The sequence below is a fragment of the Thamnophis elegans genome, chromosome 9 (assembly GCF_009769535.1).
Source record: "Thamnophis elegans isolate rThaEle1 chromosome 9, rThaEle1.pri, whole genome shotgun sequence".
NCBI classification, from domain to species: domain Eukaryota; kingdom Metazoa; phylum Chordata; class Lepidosauria; order Squamata; family Colubridae; genus Thamnophis; species Thamnophis elegans.
In genome coordinates, this window is record NC_045549.1 from 60,777,217 (window position 1) to 60,800,346 (window position 23,130).

Here is a 23,130-nt window from a genome sequence, read left to right on the forward strand (position 1 = left end):
TCTCTGTGGCTGCTCCAGCCCTCTGGAACGAGCTCCCCATGGAGATTCGGACCCTCACCACCCTTCAGGCCTTCCGCAAAGCCCTTAAAACCTGGCTGTTCCGACAGGCCTGGGGTTGACGAGTTCCCGTCCCCGTTCGAACTGTGTGGTTGTTGATTGTTTTTAAATTCTTTTGTAGTTGCTTGTTTGTTGTTTTTCCCCTTGTCTGTATTCCCTCCCTTTGATTTGTGAGCTGCCCTGAGTCTCTCCGGGAATAGGGCGGCATATAAATGCAATAAAATCCAAATCCAAATCCAATTCATATTATCCTTGCTGAGGTCTTTTTAAAAAATGCATAACTTCTCCTGAGAAACAAATGGTTGATTGAACTTGTCAGGCAACTGCCTAAGGGGATGCATTGTACATTATCATAGTATATGCAAATATATCATAATACATAAAATTAAAGTTTCACTTGAATGCACCTTTCATATAGATTCCTGGGAATAATATGAAAGTGATTTGGCATTTCCTTTTCCCAGGATGTTTTTTTTTTTTTAATTTCAGGTCAATTCCTACAGGTCCTGGAATTTCCTAGTAGTCTCTTATCAAAAGAGTAACAGGTCTGCCTTTCCCCCCGAACTAGGCAGTATGATATAATGATGCTAAAATAGTTATATATCTTTTTTTGCTACTCTTACCGGATAGACATATACTGTCAGTGCAGTATTGTTTTCTGTTTCTATGTAACTATAAAGGCTCTCGGTCTGTGTCTTTCTCTGTCTCTCTCTGTCTGAGTCGGTCTGCCTGTCTGTCTGTCTCTTCTCTCTCTCTCTTTCTGTGGTCTGAAATGATTTGATTTATATCAGTGATATTATCACACAATTAACTATGATTGCTTTTATTCAATCCTTCAGTTCTGAGGGTTTAGATAGCCAGAACTAAACTGTAATGAAGCGGTATAAAAATTATTGCCTTTTGGTGTTAGTTTACAGTTTCTTATTTTTTCCCCTTTATTAAACTGCACATGTCTCTAGGGAAGATGTAGCATAGAACCACATACAACGCCATTTAAAAGTTTATTTTTTCATCTACAAAATGTAAAATCCTATTGTTTAGAGATTCTAAATCGTGACAGTCCCAGAGTAATTTTCAGTTGTGCTTCTTATGAATTTTCTATCTGTAGTTGATAGCCAATTCTCTAACAATTGTTTTGTTAAAAAAGAATTTCAAATATTAATGAAACAATACTAATAATTAATCATGATAGTTACACATTCCAATCATGTTTAAAAATAAGTTAATGGTCTAAGAATTTACAAAATATATGTAAAAGTGAACTGAACATTTGAATGTTTTGAATTTTAAAATACCTTTTTATGTTAGCAGATTTCATATTCTTCCAAAGGCCACTTTTTTCATTTTTTTTCTATGCTACTGAATCTTTCTAAAATGATGATCACCAAAAATAAACAAAGACTTTCTAAATAAAGATTGTTTTATATAATCTGCGTAAACTGTAGCTGTTGCATTGAAGCCTAAACTCAATACCTAGCAGTGGTGGGATTCAAATAATTTAACAACCGGTTCTCTGCCCTAATGACCATCTGGCTAGGTGGGGCTCGGTGGTCATGTGACTGGGTGGGCATGGCCAACTCAAGGTCACTCAGGTCGATGGGCGCTTCGCCTTAGCTGTTACAATGTAATAAGGGTTAACCAGAGAGGAAGTTTCTGTAAGCAGATCAATAAAGATTAGGCTAGAAACAACACTAGAATGTTTCCTTCCTGCCTTCCTTACAGGATTAGCCCTGTAAAGTGGGAAAAAACAAAAGGAGATTTCTTCCAACAATTGGTTCTCTGAACCTCTTAGAAAGTTAACAACCGGTTCTCCCGAATAGGTGCAAACTGGCTGAATCCCACCACTGATACCTAGCAACGTTAAGCAAAGCAAAGCAAAACAAAACAAAATAAAACAAGTCAAAACAGCCTGAAGCTATTTTTTTAAACTCAAAAAAAAAAAACAGGCATGATCAGCAATGACTACTTAACTATATAACATTATCTTTTCCCCAGCAAATTATTTTGGGTCTTAGTCTCAATGCAGGGACACTATATTGCGTGACGCATATATCTGAGAAATGAAGAGGATAGCTGCTGCAGTATGAATCAATAATTTACCTAAATGATGGGAAGAAAATGAAATGATAGACCCTGAACTTATAAAGAGATAGAATATTGGCTAGTTGGGGGAAAGATGAACATAAATATGCTGTGTTTTGAAGTAGCAACATTTCGCATACAAAGCAACGTTATTAACCTCTGTGTCATTGATAGTAAATAGAATTTCATTTTTAAAGATAAGGATAATGCTTCAGTTGAGGGAACATTTCTTCAGTGAAAATAGTCATTGAATTGCTGTGGCTAGCGTATAAAGAAGTAAGGCATTCCAGTCAAAATAGACAACAGCAGTAGACACAACATCAGAGGAAGAGACTACTTTCAAATTATAGAAGGGAAACACACTTAAAGATGGAATCTGTAATGAGAGGCAATTGACCAAATGTCTTTCATTTCTGCTCAAAAAATACTTGCTGTCCCATTTGGCAGCAGAACAGCTGGGCTGTGCAGATAAGTACTAAGACTTAAAATATAGAAGAGCTTCCATTGCAATAGGATTCAACTTCAGTATATTATTTGTAACAGTGTGTGTAACATTTATAAAACCAGTAACTTTGTATGGAATAAAATCAGGAATTATACTCACGGAATGCTCTATAGAATTCTTCCAGGCCAAGATGCTTGTCACTATTATAATCATCATATTTCAACAGATCAAAAAGAGAGCAGTCAGACATATCCTTGCCAAGTTCATCTTGTTTTATTACCTGACAAGAGAATTTGTAACCATGAAATTACACTGGAGCTCAAGGAGTTGAATTGTATAATTAAGTATTTCTAATATCATTTAACAGATCAGATTAAAGATGCTGAAGGCCAGTGAACTAGAACTATGTAAAAGCAGAGATTTCAAGTTATTTTGTAATTATAAAGTATACCATTCATTATATAGATAGATAGATAGATAGATAGATAGATAGATAGATAGATAGATAGATTATATATATATATATATATATATATATATATATATATATATATATATATATATATATATATATATATATATATATATATATATATATATATATATATTTAGAGTCACAACCCCTGGTAAGCCCCAATTATGGGAGGAAGCTAACTGCTTCCATCATCTGTCAATCGACTCGTCACAAGAGTCCATCACGACAGAAACTCAATATTTTTGCTGTTGCCTTTGTTATATTTGTGTTTTTTATTTGTGCTGATAAATAAATAAAGGGAGACTAGTATAGATCTATATCAAGCTATTTAGCTCTCATCAGCTAGCCATACCCTTACTGGGATTCGAACCTGTGCTGTATTGCATCTTAGGCAAACGTCTTAGCCATTAAGCCACAGGTCTCCTCCTTATCAGCTGAAGCCAGGGAAGAAGGCATATATTTAGAGTCACAACCCCTGGTAAGCCCCAATAATGGGAGGAAGCTAACTGTTTCCATCATCTGTCAATCGGCTCGTCACAAGAGTCCATCACGACAGAAACCCAATATTTTTACTGTTGCCTTTGTAAACTTTGTGTGATAATAGTGTTATAATATTATATATATATATTATAATATATTATAATATAATATTGTGTGTGTGTGTGTGTGTGTGTGTGTGTGTGTGTGTGTGTGTGTGCATGCTATATTTATATATGCTGGTCTTGTATTTGGGTCTAAGATCTTACACGGGAAAAGACCTGAATACAAGAAGACCAGCATACCTACACCCATGAAAATCTATGAAAACAAATATATACATACATACATGTCTACATACATATCACAGACACCTAGATTTATGGTCCTGTTCATATACAAGAGGTAAAACAATAAAATATTAGAAGTATTCTGGGTGTTTGAATCCCCTCCTCTCTCCTTTATCCCCAAATTAAGCAGTTTTGTCTTTTTCATATATATAAAAAGAAACTCTATATATGGACAAGGAAAATGAGCAAGTCAAACTGAAAAGATTTATCACAGATAAATCCATACACTTTTCTCAGCAACATTCTGAAAATGGTTGGTTACTTCTCCTCTTTTTTTTTCATCCCCTTGCCCTTTCAGTCTAATCTGTAGTTCTGGTATTCTTTGGTACTGCCTCCTCTAAAGATTGAGGTGGCTTAATTTAGCCTCCAAAAATAGTGCCATATATAAGGTAAAGATTCCCCTTGCACACATGTGCTATTTGTTCCTGAATCTAGAGGGTGGTGCTCATCTCCATTTCAAAGCTGAAGGGTTAGGGCCCGTGGTCATGTGGCCAGCATGACTAAATGCCAAAGGTGCACAGAACATTGTTACCTTCCCACTAAAGGTGGTCCCTATTTTTCTATTTGCATTTTTATGTGCTTTCGAACTGCTAGGTTGGCAGAAGCTGAGACAAGTAACGGGGGCTCACTCTGTTACGCGATACTAGGGATTCAAACCACCGAACTGCTGACCTTTCTAATCAACAAGCTCAGTGTCTTAGCCACTGAGCCACCGCAACCCTTATTAGTGCCACATATAAGAGGCCTATATTTGTCACTAAAAAAAAAAAACAGGTCAAACCATAGATTTCATTCAAATTGTATTCATTTTGATTTTGACTTTCTATTTGAATCAGAAAATCAGTTTAATTTATATAAATTGTAAAATCAAATTGGTCTGATTTTGATTTTCACGAGAAAACCTTTACATATGGAGATTATTAGTTTGGAAATATCCAATGGGTTGATTAATTTGACTTGCCAAAAATTTGATTCACTCTTGAATGGAATCTCAGCATGATTCTATCAAATATTCTACAATCCTGATATTTATAACTTCAAATATTCAAAATAGTTTGAAAGCTTCAAGCAGCATTCATTTGTCAATCGGATTTCTATAGCTGTTATCAGTAATTTTTTTTAAGTTGCTGCTTCTTTTCCTGAGATTGCAAAGTTGTCCTCTATTCGAGTCAGGAAAGACACTGTGATTTAAGAAGCTGCCAACAAGTGATACCCTATTCTAATAAGAAAAATCCTATTATAGACTTTGTTTATTCTGTATACAGGGCCAAGATTTTCTCTTTCCTTTGTGTAATCATGTTTTTATTGGTGGTTCTAATTTATTGTTCCTGTCTTCAACCTTTATAAACTGGTCAGAGTTGTTGATGAGTAGGTAACCTTGGAAATGTGAATAAATAGATAAAAATGAATGTTTTAACCAGAATGCTATTCTTTTTTTAAACAATATATTTTTGATTACAAACTTACTATTCCAAAACAACGGCAGAAAGAGATTTCTAAATTAGTTGGGCAAGATTTTTTTTAAAAAAAACCTGAGAATTAAATACAAAGTTCTGCCTGATGCTAAAAAGTATTCTCTTTATTAACGTCTAAGCTTACTGGATTTAAAAGCTTGCCACCTAGTTTCATTAAAAGAATAGGTGGTGCTGAAAGATAAAAAGTTATTGGGCGTGGAAGGGAATTTTTAATTGGTCAACATCATAAAACAACAAGCCGCCTCTTAGTGACATTAAATATAAATAAAAAATATTTACATTTATCCCTTTCTCAGGAACCTTTTAAACATCAACAGTGTTTTTAAAGAAGATCAGCCAATCCCAAAGATTGTCAATATCTTTCTGATACCAGCAGTTGGTTATAAGCAGAAAAAGCAATTGTCATATTTACGTTAGGTCTGTTTATTAAATATAAAGGCATGTCAGCAAAAAGAATGCAATAAAGAATGCCAATAATTTTAGATTACTAAATATATTTCTATTATAGCAATTCAGGTTCATTTACTTTATATAAACATATAAATCTACTTTCTCAAGAGGCAGACTGTTTGTTCAATGATTCATGGAATGAAAAAAAAGAGAGAAGATGCAGATACAGTTTCTGCAACACGATGTTTCTGTAGAGTTCAAAAGGACCATTAAGATTTTGCAACTTTGACACAGAGTGATTGTCTTGTCTATCTAACATGGCCTCATTAAGAGAGAGCATGAAACTGCTAATATGGGTAAACCTTTATTCGCTGATCACATGAGGCAGAAACCAACTGGAGACATGGCTGCACCATTCCCTCTCTGAAAGACCTAACTTCAGTTTCAAACCTTGCAGCAACAACACTTCAAGATAATTCAACTTGTATTCATGTGAATATAAAGATTCCCATAAATTCCGATTAGGTGATCCAGAGAAGTGGGATTTCCTTTTTTTCCCAGAGGTTCACTAAATATTACAATGTGTTACTAAAGAACACTGTGGGGTTGTGGCAAGATTAGAAAATAATATCCATAAAAATAATGCTGAGTCTTCAGGATTCTCTGACACTTAAATCCATCAAAATCATCCAGTACATAAAATAATGCAGGCCTTATTATGGAACTGAATTCATGATCAGTAAATTAAAATACTATGATTTTTCCACCAAATCCTCCACGAATCCACCTCAGAGCATTAAACAGTTCACATTTGGCATTATAATGAAAGCTGAGTGTACATTTATGCAAGAAATTGTACCTGCTTCTATATCAGAAAGCAAGCAAGAATATTTGTCATAGTATACATTTGTAACATAGAGCGAATAAGTGATTTGCTATACAGTAATAGGAATAACTATTATGCTGAAGATTCTGTCCTGATTGTATACTAATTAATCATTATAAAATATTAGAGTGGATTTATTTTAGATTTGCATCTAACTGGATAAGATGACAGGAATCATATTACTTACACCATATAACTCATAATGCTTATTAACCAATTTATTAATATAGTATGCTTTGTAATAAATTAATTTGTGCCTAGTCACAAGTAAATTAAAAGGCAACATGACTTTGTAGTAACAAAACAAATGTGAGTCCAGACTTCCATTAACAGAACCTAACAGCTAAAATTCATATAAATCCACAAAATCATGTTTTATGTGTTATGATGTCTGTCTCTAAATCTGTCATCTAATAAATAAGTAGCTTTAAATTAGTTTAGAACTGAAGAGCAGGGACTATTTTTTTTTAATCAGTTCTGTTGATACCCTGAACGTTAGTTTGAACTCTTTGCCTTATAATGCAATTCTCTTTTAATATGTTTTTGCCAGCCCATTTTTTGGGGTACTTTACTCAGAGTTTACATTTTCCACAGGAAGAATTATATAACATTTCTGCTCATTCCTTGTTAAATGTAGCACTTGTAATGCAGATGATATAATAGCTTGATTATCTGTAGCTGCAGAGATTTTTTTCTAGGTCCATGAGAAGTGAGTCAGATTTCCTTTGACAAAGAGGGGTGTTTTTTTCTTCTTCATATAGATGAAAAGGCAACCCAATTTGTTTCAGTCAGATGCTTTGTATTGCCTTGAAAGCTACACTGGCACTTTCAATAGCCAGAAGATATTTTCACACATGCATTATACATGAAAGAAGCACCTAATAATCAGTAGTGTCAATTGGAGCATGTGAAACACAGGCTTATTGCTTTTTCACTTCACTCTTGGAAGTGAGATGGCCACACTGCTTCATGAAACAGCTCCAAAGGGATACTTCACTCAAACCTTTTTCCTAAGTGAAAACCCTTTATGAAGTCTGCAAATTCCCAATATCCAGTACTTCCTACTACAATTTCAACTTGAAATCTTCAGGATTACTTAATATTGTACCATTTTAAGTCTAACTTGAAGTTATTTTTCCAGTGGTGGTTCTTTTTCTACTGGTTGCTAATTTATACCATAAATATCTGTTTTCATTAAGAATTTTTATTTTATTATTTTATTATTTATTTTATTATTTATTTATTTATTTATTTATTTATTTATTTATTTATTTATTAACAACAGACTTTTCTGCAGTCAGACTCCTAGTGGCTCATAGCAGTTCCATTTTTTAAAAAAATTAAATCATATTTATCGCTTAAATACAATCACAAACAAGAAGTAAAACAGATTTTATGAATAAAATACAAAGACAGAAACACAAATAAAACAATAGGAAAAAAAATCAGTCAATCATCCATTAATAGCAACAATCTATCATTTAAATGCTCATGAAAGAACTTTATGATTTCAGCACTTTCCAAAATGATAAAGGAGAAGATATAATTCAAATAATGAAGGTATTCTAATGAAGTCTACTGCTATTCATTTCAATGGTGGAGCTATTACTGTCTATCCCACAAATTGTATTCTGACTATTGATGATTGGACTAGATAGGTTGAACCCTGCTACAATTCTAAATGTATTTAGGTGACAATCCATTAAAAAAACAATCATGAATTGTAATTGAAACATTAATAGTAGACTATGAAGCACTTGCAACATTCGTATTATATGATTAAGACAGTTCTTATCCACCAATAAGTGTGAAATACTTTGTTTTTCACCAAATAAAACTATTCTTCAGTGGTACAACCATCCAAAAGTGAATGGCATCCAACAGTGAATGTATTAAATAGTAAATCTTGATAACTTTCAAGGTTTCTAATGTTGTTTATTTATTGTAACAAATACTTAATTCGATAGATGCAAATAAATTCAAAATTGTGATTTAGGCACATAACATATTTCATGAAGTCTGCCTTCATAAGATGAAGATGGATAGTTTTTCAGACAAACTTAACTGACCTTGTGGACCCCAAAAGAGCAGAAATATGTCTGCTCTTTTGGGGTTCACTAAAAGCCATTATCAATAAATATGCATTTCATTTTATCACCAAGAGTTGGGCATGTATCTGTTCCACCAAGTTCTTTTGTACTCAAGATATCAGCAGATCTTGCCTTTGTGCTTGAAAAAATTTACTTGAAAATTTGCAATTAGATAGGTAAGACAGTAATTAGGAAAATGAAAATGGCTATACAAAGCAAATTTCATTCTGGGATGTTCATTCTGATTTGTGGCATCTCTCAAACAGCACAATTAAAACCCCAGATTTCCTATAGCTGAGTAGGAAAATATTCATATGATGGTTATAAGAATTGCAATCAACACCCATAATTATGTATGGAACTCAGAGGAATTTCAGTAATTTGTCATAAACCAGGAGTAGGAGAGATATAATATATTGGTATTGCTAGTATCCAATCATTTGAATGAGGATACATCTAGAAACCTTGGCAGTTCCTTCTTAAATAAGGAATAAAAAAAGGCAAGGTATGAATAGTTCAAGCTTGGGAGAAGTTAGATTCTTTTTTAAGATTGAAGTGGGTTTGTATTGGACTTACATTTGAGAAACAAGTTAACTTCTCTCTTTTATTCATTGTTTATAGCCAAAATGATTTTTAAAAATGAAAGTTATTCCATGTATAGGTCTTCAACAGTTGAAGATGAAGAAGAAAGGTGATGCTAACCACCCAGTGACCATAGGACAAAAGTTATACATGGTCCTAAATCAGGAATGTAACAATTCCTATAGCTTTCATTGTTAAATGGAATAACCCTAAGAAGATAATAATGACTGCAACATGCTTTTGTTTTAAGATAAGCTATATTTTGTTCCTGAACCAGAGTGAGGTCACAGCTTCCTTATATTCAATTTTGTATTGTCTGGAACATGAATAATATAGGATGTTATTCTATGTAATCTATGTCAAGTTTATTTTAAAGTTTATATTTTGATCAGGGACCTCTAAAAGTTTGCATATTTTTAATTTCCTCTTCCAAGATAAGGGTAATTAGAAAAAGATATTCAGATGAACCAGTCTGCTCTTTCCTCTTTCCAGAAAATAAAAAGTAATGTATTAAAACTCTCCACATGATAGATCCATATGACAGATCTGTCAGTGCTATGGTTTCATAATAATGCGTTTGCTATAAAGGACTGAATTCTAAAGGACATTGCTTGATCCTGTTATATCTAAATTTACCTGCAGAACTCAGCAAATATTTCTCATGCCTGACTTTTAGCATTACTACTGATTTTACTATTTATTCTGTTTGTATAATGCTGCCAATCTTGTAAAATAATATATTGGATTTGTAGTTTATACCCTTGGGCAGAGGTGGAATGACTATTATTTGTTTGAGAAAATAAAGATGGATTTATTCTCCAGTGCTTTCAGTGAATTAATTATCTACAGGACTTCCCACTGTTTATGCAATCAGAAATTTGTATAGATCTGTTTGCTCCAATCAAAGACACAAGAGTCCTGATTAAATTCCCATAAAGACATTTAATAAACAAAAAAAAATGCACACTGAGAAAAATATGTTCAAAAATGTTCAAATAATAATTGGAACTGATTCAATAAAATCCTGTAATTAAACATATTATTCTGAATCAAAACATATTTTCAGATTTTGGCTTGTTTTCATATAATAATTTAAACTAGATTGACTCAAAATGGAATTAGATTCTCTCCTGGTATGTTAGATACAATTTCTAAAATCTGTGGTTAATTTAAAAGACTGGAAGCTTTGGGGAAAGTAAGTAATATTAGTAAATATTCGCAAATAAAAAGCATCATTTCTATGCATATATTTATTAGCTTTAGGAATAATATGCACTATATTCTTTCATAGTGCATTTGGGATAATGTCTGAATCAGTAACAGTCATGTATGCTGATTTATATAATCCTTTCACAGAAGGAAGATTAATGAAATCAAAGATATGTGTAAATGCATATGCTCTCACACACTACACATACATCAATAATACTGGACTGAATTTCCCACACTTGATTTACTAATACATTGAAGCACTTTTCACCCAAAATAAAATGAAAGAAAGAAAGAAAACTCCAGAAAAGTTTAAACTGCCATAGCAAAATGAACAAAAATAATTGTGACAAATGAGCATTAACTATAGCAGTAGACTTATATACCGCTTCATAGGGCTTTCAGCCCTCTCTAAGCGGTTTACAGAGAGTCAGCATATTGCCCCCAACAATCTGGGTCCTCATTTTACCCACCTCGGAAGGATGGAAGGCTGAGTCAACCCTGAGCCGGTGAGATTTGAACCGCTGAACTGCTGATCTAGCAGTAGCCTGCAGTGCTGCATTTAACCACTGAGCCACCTCGGCTCTTATGTTTTTAGTTTTCTGTCCTGAACGTTTTTCCAAAATCAGAGATCAACAGCATCACTTGAGTTTCTTTGTGAGACTTTTCTGTTTTTCAATGTTTTAGTTTATTCTTAATATGAAAAGTAATATTTTGTTTTGTTAAGTTTCCACAGAAATAGTACTACAAAAAAAATGAAGACAGTAACAGATGCTACTAATCTCACTTGGAAAAGTTAATTTTTTTCTTTACTGTTTTACATGTAAAATTTGTAGCAATGAATATGTAATTGAAATATTACCTGTGTTAGTTCATTACTATCTACAAGTCCATTGTTGTCTGAATCATAATATTTAAACATCTGATCCACCAATAATTTCTTCAAAGCGATTTTATCTTCAGTAATGCTTTCTTTTGTTTGTAGAATATATTTTCTGTTCTGTAGATCCAGCAGAAAATTTTTCATCTTCTTGTAATCAATGGAATTGCAGTTGTCCCCTGTCAAAACAATATCACATTTAATGGTATCATACCACTTTTAAAAAAGAACAGTTTTGTTACAGTTTCTTTTAGCACAAATATTACTAATATATTTTCAGTAAAATATTATGAGACAGAAATTAAAACAGAGTCACTTGACAGTTTGATAGCATATACATTTAAAAAATAAAATAAAATAGATAATATGATTGGTCTAATCGGTTTAAAAACTGAACTGCATTTACAAATTTGGATGGCCCAGGATCCAAGATGTCCAGTCAGCAGCTCAACATATTCCAAGGATACTGTAGGCTAGAACCATTTTAATGTGTTTAGTTTTAAAGTTTTACTATACAGGGCGGGGCATAACCTTTTCCTAGGGGGTCACAGCAACACTTGTAATAACAACACAAATAATTCATACACCATTCGAAAGCCCATCAAAAACTGAGTTTATTGACACGATTTAATAGTCAGTATGACCACCATTAGCCCTTCGAACAGCATTCAAACGAGGTGGATAAGAACACAACAAATCTTCAAACAGTTCCGTTCGATTTTCCAGATTTTTCAACACAGTTTCCAAATTCATTCTCAAAGTTTCAACCGAATATCGATTTTGACCTTGCTCCTGAATCATCAGAGCTTCCACTTCATCCTTAATTATGGCCCCAATGTTCTCTGCCGGATTGAGATCTGGCGAATTTCCCGGCCAGATGTCATTGCCCCAAAATTCGACATTGTTTTCCTTTAACAATTGCTGAGTCGCATTTGCACGCATGCAAGGAGCTTTGTCATGAAGAAAGACAGCCTCACCAACCACCAAGACATTGTCTGGATCACTGAGAAATGGAATGACATTCTCCAATAAAATTTTCTCACGGAAATAACTGCCATCCCAGGATTCCCCTTTATCCTTCAAAACCCAATGCAGTTTCTTGGCTGTGAAAATGACGAAAATCCCGATGCAAGTCGGATTGCGAATGATTTGTCGATATCGTTCATGTTTGGCGATGTTGTCGACGTCTTTAGCCCAAATTCGATCGTTCTGGAAATTCGGTTTTCGAATGGCATAAACGAAGAATTCGTCAGATGGCGCCAAATGAAGAAAATCTTCCTCGGTCCATTCAGACAACCAATCGCACAACCAAAGCCGATCTTGAACGTGTGTTTGAGTTTTCAATGGTTTGCAAATGACGTGGAATGGCTTCAAACCTTCTCGTTCTCGATATCGGCCGATTGTCCTTTGATCAACTCGTTTTCCACGAATTTGAAGGATTTCTTGGGCCACTTTTCGGTTTCCTTTTCGTTGTTTGCGACTGCCAGTTGCAATGATGGCTTTGCTTTCTTGGGACAGTTGCAGAGGACGCCCTTCTCCAAATTTTGTGAAACATTCTTGGGCTGTTTTGTTCCAATTATCAGTAACCCAATCCGGATGACGTTTCAATTTGTTTGCAATCCATTTTCGATTGATAAACGTCGCTCCAGCATCGCGAGCCTCTCGAAAGGCAATGCATTTTATTCTGTCAATGATCCTTTGTTCTTCCGAATCGAATTTTCCAGCCATTCTTAAAGCAAATTTAACATTTAATAGCTCATTCAATTCAGTTTTTTATGGGCTTTAAAATGAGGTGTCGCGGAAGTTGTAAACTGCTGTCGATCTTGCTGTGACCCCCTAGGAAAAGGTTATGCCCCGCCCTGTAGTATTTGTTCTGACCCCCTTCTCCATCCAGTAACGAATGCCGAGACAAGCTTAAATGGAATGTCCTTTAATAACAAGACATCAAAACCTCGGTGGCTGAAAGCCAAGCAAAACAAACAGATAAGGATCTTGGTAGCAACTCAAACAAACTCAGGCAGCAATAAATACAGATAAGGCTTGGCAGCAATCCAGCCTGCCGAGCTCACAGTTCTCTCCTCTGACATTCAATCCTGCGTTGACTTCTGCAAGAGGGGCATGTCACAAGCAGTCTTTTTTATAGTCTGGAGAGGAGCCTAATGACCATCAGCTGAGTGCAATTACCTCCTGTAATTGCATAATTGTTCCTGATGCTGACTAGCTTTTCGATGGTGTGCATCCAGGAACAACTCACTGCTGGCTTCTGGATCACTCTCCCTTGTCTCCTCCCCACTGGTCCAAGGCTCAGGTGCCTCCTGGTGGCCAACCAGACTCTCTGTGCCCTGCTCGGAGTCGGAACCCTGTCCAGGGTCCTCCACATCCTCCAGAGCCGACTCATAGGGCCCCTCGCTGTCGGAGTCTGGTGGGAGCTCCAATGGCTCCTGCTGGGCCACAATAGGTATTTATGCTATTTTAACTTTTGATTGGCATCCACCCAAAATTGGCTATAAGATGGGTTGCTATACAAATGTTTTAAATAAAAAATGAAATGCATAAAATTTCATCTTTTTGGTTGAGTTGGAACAATAATGCTCACTAAATATGTGAAAGGTATTTTAAAAATTGTTAATATTGTGAAAAATATAAACATCTTACCTAAAACCAATCAATAATGTCCATTTTGTTAAAAAAAACCTGAAATTACACTTGTACAGACAAAGGGAGAGTAAATTAATTGTGGTTGATAAGTCACTAATTTTGATCCACAGGGATTATCAAATAATTTTAAAACTTGTAATGTTGATAACTGGATATTTGGTCACCAAATAAACCTATTTCACTTAGAATATTTGTTTTAATTGTACATCACTCAGAATCATTCTGCGAATGAGAAGGGTTGCTTCCAAATTTGATATATGAACAAATGTGCAAAAAATTGGTATCATTGGGAAATTACTCCTGTTAAATGTTTAAACTCAGGTTTAGAGCTATAATTCTTATTGACTCAAAGATCATAGATGAGATCATTGGGCAAAAGTTTAATTTGCCCATGCAGATGTTAAGTAAGCTTATGTTTATGAAAATAATTCATGGGCAAGGTCTTTATGATGGTCATTTTTTTACAGTGCTACACATTTATAATTTACAGTGGAATCTCACAGAATTCTTATGGTCTTAATATGAAAAGTAAAGTGGACCAGACTAATAGCAATAGCACTGAGATGTTATACATACTGCTTTACAGCACTCTGAGTGGTTTCAATGTCAGCATCTTTTCCTCAACAATCCGGGTCCTCATTTTAGCAATTTCAAAAGGATGGAAAGCTGAATCAACCTTGAGCCAGTCAGGATCAAACTCCGGCAGTGGGTAGAGTTAGCCAGGAATACTGCATTCTAACCATTGCACCAACATGGCTTTTGCTGCTGAGGGCAGAGGGCTTCAACTTTACTGAGGAAACATTATCATAATTTAAGATGCAGGACCTAATGCCAAGTACTTCACCAAGCTATCCATGATGCAACACATTGCTACAGCATCATTTATGAGGCAAAAGAGACGACCACCTTTCAAACTTCACTGGATCATCTCTTCAAGAACATGGAAAATAGCAGTAGACTTATATACCGCTTCATAGGCCTTTCAGGCCTCTCTAAGCGGTTTACAGAGAGTCAGCATATTGCCCCCAACAATCTGGGTCCTCATTTTACCCACCTCGGAAGGATGGAAGGCTGAGTCAACCCTGACCCGGTGAGATTTGAACCGCTGACCTGCTGATCTAGCAGTAGCCTGCAGTGCTGCATTTAACCACTGCGCCACCTTGGCTCTCTGGATCTGAAATGTTCCATTTCAGATCCAGAGAATAAACATATAACATTGATGTTATGTTTTAGTGTAATGCTCCCATCTATGTAAGGTAAGAACTGTTTTTTTATACTTGTTGGACTTGAGAACAAAACAGACTTATGAGCAGCCTCTGAGACCATTACCCATTTGTAATTAGAGGATTTAGTGATACACAAGACAAGAGACTTTGAACATGGGGTTGGTCTACTTGTTTACCATGTCTATCTAGATGATCTAAGACTTAGAAAAGCAGTGTTGAAGACAAGAACTACCACACTACTATTCCAAGGGGCAAGAATTAGGCTGTGGAGACTTAGAATGGCTTTTGTGAGTTGCATTCTACTATAAACTTAGTCATGGATTTACAAAAGTGTTTTTGCAATTATTAGTGTTACATAATAGTGCTGCATACTCTAAAAAGAGGAGAAAAATATTTTTGGTCAAAGGCTTATTGGGATATTTTTCTTTCAAGCAAGGCTTGCAAATGGTCTCTAGCAGCTAATAATTCAAATATCAAATTCAAAAATAGCAGTGCAATAGCTCTTGCTATTGAATCTGTATCCTCCATAGATTCCAAAGATAAGAGATTATAGCTCAGAATGCCTTTAGGTCAATGCTATGCAAATATCATACTATATACCAAGAAAGTTCAAAAGAAAAATTATGCAAGATTAAAATACGTTGTGCTTTTAAAATATTATTTGCTTAATGCTGGGCTGTGTTTTTATGAAATCAATTGTCCCTACTTTGATTTGTTTTGTTTTTTTCAGGCTGTAAGTATTTGATAAAATCCCTTTATTGGGAGTCATGGAGGTTCTGATCAGTAAGACTATTAATGGCGTGTTAATTGAGTGGTTATAAAAATGGTTTGAAAATTCTATTCGTAGAGTGTTCACTGACTTATCACGAGAAGGCGTCCTGAGCTAATAAGCTTCAGCATATTTATCAATGACTTGGATGTGGAGGTTAAGGTAGTGTTTCTGAAATCTGTGGATGACACACAATTGGGTGGGATACTTACCTAAATGTTGTTGATAAAATTCAAAATAATTTTGATAGATTGGATAAATAGGCCAAACATAACAGAATGAAATTTAAAAGAGTAAGCATGTTTTTCACTTTGCTCTCAGCAAACAAATACGCAGGTGAGAATAATTACTACATAGCTTAGTAATGATACTTGCAAAAAAAAAAACCTCTTTGGAATAAAAATTAATTTAGAACTGCATATAAATTGAAGTTAATGTGACTGCATTAACAGGAAATTCAATTTTGGGGTATACATCTATATATTGGTTCAAAATTTTGGGAAGTATTCATTCTTTTTTACCTTACGCTGATTACTGTATTGTGTACAATTATTAGCATCATATATGAAGAAGGTTTCAGACAAACTTGAATGTAGTTAAATGACGGAAATAAATTTATTTGTTCAGAATAATTAGTATCCCACAACTGAGAAGATGGTTAGCTGTATAAAATTTGAGGAGTCCTAAATAAATCTATGACTTGGTAAATCCTAAAGCCATTACATCAATTGCACCATACCCTTTGGGAATAAACAACCTTAGTCAAATAAGCTTGTTAATAAAACAATTTCTAATATAAGACACAGGGTTACTTTAGGAAAAGTATGTTTTTACTTTTTCTCACCCAAGTAGTAATTAATATGCCACCTCTATGGTATAAATGCTTACAAGATAGTTAGATTCAGCCCAGAGCAGGTGGCATTGAATTGCACTTGGAAAAAATCTGGCAGTTCTTATAGTAGTGGCATCAACATGTATGAATCTAACTGCCAGACTGCCACATGCTGTAGCAGCTGAAGTTTCTGGACAGTCTTCAAGTACAGCCCATTCAGAAGAAATTACAATATTACACCTGCAAATTAACAAAGGCATTTCTGACTCCAGAATGCCTACAATTGTCACACCAGATCTAATTGTACAATTCAGCTTCTACCTGTTGTTCAGATAAGAACTGTGGGAACTCCAAACTGTGAGCCACATCCATTCATCGGTGCACAAGCCACTCAAAATTAAAAATAGACCAGCTTCAGACTCTGATAGTATTTGAATTTGAATGGCTTATCACACTGGTTGACTCTAGCTCTTATTGTCATCCCTTCCATAACTCATCACTCAGGAAAGAGAATCATTGCAACATAGTGTTGCTATCTCCCAACCTCCTTTTGAGCTGGCCCCAAAATATTCTGCGGTTGAACATAGTCAAAGCTGCTGATAGACCAAGCAGGACCAGACATATTGCATTCCCCTTCTCTATCTAACAGGGCGACCAATTGTTTCCAACCTATTTATTTTCTGCCTACTTCAGAGGAACATGTTCTTATTCAGATGTCTTCCAAATCTGGCTGAACCCAATTCAGTCTGAGATTCAGACGTTTTAAGTTTGATTACATCTGATTACTTCTGCAAAATATTATTGTTCTTCATTCTTACTAATTTATTATGCACAGTGCCAGATGTCATACTGATTTGCAATCCAGAAAGGTAGTGAATCATTAGGATATAGCGCACCAAAAAATAGAGGCTTCCTAGTCAATTACTTGTAAGATAACTAAGTTTGAACTCACTGGAGAATACGTTGCAATTGATATGGTTCCTTGCTTATGGAATTCTCACTACAAGAAATATTTCTTGCCCAAGGCTATCCTTTAACTGTTTCATGAAGTTTTTCTCTGGAAAGACGGACTCTTAAATCTCTTCAGATAACTGTTATTATTTAATCCATTTTCTCTGGATCCAACTATTTCTATTTCTGTTTCTAAAGGCTACATTTTTATATTAGATTTTCCAATATTTAAGTATACTTTTTGGATGGAGCTTTTTGTTTCATTCCAGTCATATATCATTAGTAAATTCTTGCATCGCATACCTATTCACATCACCCTGCTTCTGAATAATACTTGTACTCAGGTTAGTTAAAAAAAAAAACATATTTTCTAGTTCACTCAGCAACTGATACAAAACAAATCAATATTTAGACAATTTACTAGGAAGCCTGTCATTATGCACATTATATACAAGAACAGTGATCATTTGAGGGATAGATAGATAAATAAATAAATAGATAAAATAGATTATATACAATTTTATACATTTTAAGTTTCCATTTGCAATGCATGAAAATGAAAAGAGAACTACAGAACATCACAGTCAACCTTCTCCTCCATAAAGGAATTCACTAAAACACTCCTAAGAATAGATATCTCAGGGTTCCAAGCAGTGGTGGCTTTCAATTTTTTTAGAACCTCTTCTGTAGATATGGCCTGCTTTGTGGGAGTGGCTTGCCAGCCATGTGACTGGGTGGGAGTGGCTTGGCAGTCATGTGACTGGATGGGTGTGGCCAACTTGTAAAATGTGGTGAAATTCACTTAACAACACTCTTGCTTAGCAACCAAAATGTTGGCTCAGAAACTCTGGCATTTGAAGCATGCAAATCTTAATGTTGTCAAGTTACAAGACCCTTGCACCCCTAACCCTTTAGAAAAAAAAAAAACCCAGGAGTGTTCAAACTTGACAGCTTTAAGACTTGTGGACTTCAACTCCCAGAATTCCTCCTCCAGTCATGTTGGCTCAGGAACCCTGGCATTGAAGTGTGCAAGTCTTAAAGCTGTCACGTTACAAGACCCTTGCACCTCTAACCCTTTAGAAAAAACCCAGGGATGTTCAAAATTGACAGCTTTAAGATTTTAAGGTTTAGATAGGACTCTTAGAGGCGGGCAGGGTGACAGATGAGCCAGCCAATCAATGAGTGGTGGGTGGGGCAAGCGTGGTGCAGAAGGGCAGGGGGAGGGAGCTGGAACTGGTTCTAAATGGCACGGTAGATTTGTGGAACCTCTTTTATAGAAGATGTTAGAACTGGCAGGAACCCACCCCTGGTTCCAGGTAACATCCCTAACGAAAGAAGATGCTGAAGCTTGAGTTTTGTCAAAGTCCCATTTTATTTGAAATGTCATATTGGCACATCTGGGAAAACCTGAAAATCTGAAAGTTTCCAGGTTTACCCCACCCATGTGAAAGTTCAAGACCCTGCCCAGCATCCACATGTCCATCACATGATCCAATCAGGTATCATCCAAGCTGGGAGTTACCTCCCAGTCATCTCATCACAGCTGCAGGGCCAGTCAACCTTGACTTTCTGAGAAACAATGTTATTATGGCTACATATCACCCACACTCTGGAATTTTAATCATGTCGTAGATATCATAAGTTAAGTCACCATGTGACCAGGCTTGATTTTATGATTTTAAGTGATAAGCCATTAAGTGAGTCACTACAGTGTAAAGCAAATATTGTGGTCTTAAGTGAATCACATGACAGTAAATCCAAATCCAGTTTATCCAATAGGAATTTTTTGCCCAAAACAATTGCAAAATACAATCATGCAACCATTATATGCTACAATTGTCATAAATTACCACGCCAGTTACTAAGCGCCTGTAATACAATCATGTGATCAAGGGAGTGATATGGCAGACAAAACTTCAACAATGAATCATAAGCAACTTTTTGTAATTCTTGTAACTTCAAATGATTGTTAGGCAACAGCAGGGATTACCTATAATTACTACCTAAAAGTATCTGTCTCAGATCTTCCTACAGCTATACCAGGTCATTTCATGCAAGTAGTTCATAAAGCAGTTTGGAACCAAATCCTTTTCCCAGTACAGATTAGCAGTCATCCTTGCAATGAATTTATTTAAGAAACATTTCAGGCTTTCTTATATCAACAAACATGGATATTAATTTTAGGTAAAGCATTCACTAGAATCTATATTCCTGTCACATTCCTAGATATAGTTGCTATATTATTTCTAGGAGCAAGACATTATCTGTTATTTAACATAGAGCAATGTAAACAGATTATTATAAGAAGTAGGGAAAGTGTCCTGTTTAATGTGATTGCTTTTGCCAGCTGTTCATATTTTTCATCCTTTAAGGCAGCCAGTGATGTAAATAGCCAAAAGAATGCCACTCTAAAATAATGGCCCTTTTCATGTCCCACTTCACATCCGTTGGGAAAAATCCACATATTCTCTCAATTGCTCACTGAAAAACAGCAATTTCATGGCCAGAAAACATAGCTAAGAAGTATGGATGCATGTTAATTGGCTGCCCCAAAAGCATGAAAGTGAATACCTGCTTGTACAAAGGACTAAACAGTCTTCTCTTTTCTTTCTGCAAAAAAAAATCTGTCTCTATCTCTCCCCAAATCTGATCCAAAATTTCACATGTACAACATCTGAGCATTTGACTCTGCATAGTAGTAGCAATAGCAATAGCAATGGCAGTTAGACTTATATACCGCTTCATAGGGCTTTCAGCCATCTCTAAGCAGTTTACAGAGTCAGCATATTGCCCCCACAATCTGGGTCCTCATTTCACCCACCTCGGAAGGATGGAAGGCTGAGTCAACCTTGAGCCGGTGAGATTTGAATCGCTGAACTGCAGATAACAGTCAGCTGAAGTGGCCTGCAGTACTGCACCCTAACCACTGCGCCACCTCGGCTCTTGGTTTTTGCAAAAAAGAATACCACTTTTAGTATATTTATTTATTTATTTAATTGACTAACAATATAATTAAATTATGGTATCTATTATTCCATTATTAACGTTTATTTGTTGTGTGTTAAATCTCTCTTATACGGAGACTGTCCGTATATTTGGCATTTAAAATAATGGAAACAAAAAAAAAGCAGATTATCAGATAGTGGGAAATGAGATACTACAGATGGGCAGATGACAGAAATCTTGGCAATGGCTAGCATCATTACTATTCCAGATGTGTGCTTAGTTTCTTTGTTTTTCTTTTCTAATAATTGTTTCTGCTTTTCAATCTTTTTTTCAATCTTGACTCCTGATTGGATCCCATGGAGAAATCTATGCCAGAAGACTTCTGACAGGGAAGGCCGTGGAGAAGTTTCAGTAGCAATGTTTCTGAATGTGGCTTATGACTGCATTCTTCCTAAGGCTGAGAGGAAGTGACTAGTTGAAAGTACCCAACTGGCTTCACTATCTAAAGCAGGTGTGGGCAACTATGGTCTCTTTACGACCTGTGGATTGAGCCAAAAATTATGAGAGTTATACATCAAACCAGTCTTCCTTTCTAAATAATTTTATTTTGGAAGGAGCTAGAAAGATTTGGAGTGATGCTTCAAAAATCTTTGTACTTGCCTAACTGGTTAGGTAAGTAACAAAAAAAGGAGAACATACTATTCTTAGGTTTGTACACAGCATGCAATACGCCTGTGCAAATAATACAATATGCAAGGCAGTGCTGTGAATCCACTCCTTGAAGCTGCACAATAGTCACAGCTGCTCAAAGACTCGGTGAAATTGTTTTGAAGGCTCCCTGAGGTTCTCAGCAGCTGTTGCTGCTGCTTTGCAACTTTGACCAAAAGATCTTTGGCATCTTTGTCAAATGATTTGCACAGTTTTTAACAATCAGTGTACTTATGGTATAACTTTCAAAGAATGAACATTTAAATTATTTGATTGATTGACTGATTTTTAATGACATATTCCATGTGGTTGACCAATCTTGGGAAGTTTTAGGTTTACTATCTAATCCCTTTAATTTTTAATACTGATGGTGATTTGATCATGTAGTGATGGCTAACCAGATGAAGCCATACAGTTTGATAACTCCGCACACTGCACCAAATCCTTCTAATGGATATCTTAATGAAATACTTTACACAGTCAATTAAAAAATAGTTAGTATTCAGCAAGAGTTCGAGAGACCACCCATCATAAAACACCACATAATATATAAAAGAAGCTTTTAAATAGTTAAAAAGTTAAAGTTGCATGATAATATTGGAAAAATAGTATCAGAGACTACCAAATTGATGGTGTGGTTCAAATGATGAAATATTCTGAATAACTAAATTAGTCTGCTATGAAATCCAGTGCAGTATAATAAAATTTTAGACAGTTACTAGAGAGTCCTGCCCTTTTGGCTTATTCATAGATATTTCTTTACCTAAGGCTAAATCACTCCTTCCTTCCTTCCTTCCTTCCTTCTTTCCTTCCTTCCTAATTTGGAGCAATAGAAATAGAATTGATATACTTTGCCAAATGGCATTAGCAATGTTTTTCTTGTGAGGAAAATACAGCATTGTTCAGCATTGCTTTATTCAAGTGCAGTAATAGTAGTACTATAAAAATAAGCTTGTAGATAATTTTCTATTCTTATTTAGGGTCTCTCTGAAAATTGTAATAAGCTTTTTTGGTCATAGGAAATATCTTTGTATGTTAATCTACTACTTGCGAGTGAAAAGGAAGATGATGGATAAGTTGGGAACTATGGCTGGAATCAACAATTGAAGGCCCATCCTTGAAAGAGATATTACTGGGAAAGTCAAAATGACAATTACTTGGTTTCAGAACAGTTGATACATTTAACTGTCTAGCACTACATATGGATATATGAAGATTATATCAAATATATACTTGATATAATTCACAGTTCTGAATTATACTATAATCCTAGGGCAAAAGAAGAAGAAGTATCAGTGCCCAATTAGAGTTTTCTGTAAGAAATTAGTGAAAAGTGAATGAACAAAGGAATACTTTTCTACACTCTGTTATCTTCCATATCAGGACAATTTACTAACCAGGAATTATGGTAAAGAAAGTTCAAATAAAGGAAATAAATTGTGAAGATGTACAATGCTTTTCAAACTGTGATCTGATGGATATGTACTTCCAATATATTCTATTTATTTATCAAGAGGAATAAGAAAGCAATTTTCTTGACACAAGTATACGTGATAACCAATGAAAAATATCTGAGTGTTGGTTCTTAGAGTCTTAGATTAAATGTGCTTAAACACATTTAAATCTCCTATTATTTATCTTA

General features: G+C 35.1%; 1 protein-coding gene across 1 annotated transcript in view; it reads right to left on the reverse strand.

Moving 5' to 3' along the window:
* The window catches only part of LOC116512952 (follistatin-related protein 5-like), a 190,275-nt gene that overhangs the window by 61,011 nt on the left and 106,134 nt on the right, over window positions 1-23,130 (reverse strand). The window contains exons 3-4 of the mRNA XM_032223654.1: window positions 11,381-11,577; window positions 2,744-2,864 (exon numbers count right to left, since the gene is read on the reverse strand). Of these exons, the coding sequence (XP_032079545.1) occupies window positions 2,744-2,864; window positions 11,381-11,577 (318 nt within the window). The remainder of the gene's footprint in view (window positions 1-2,743; window positions 2,865-11,380; window positions 11,578-23,130) is intronic.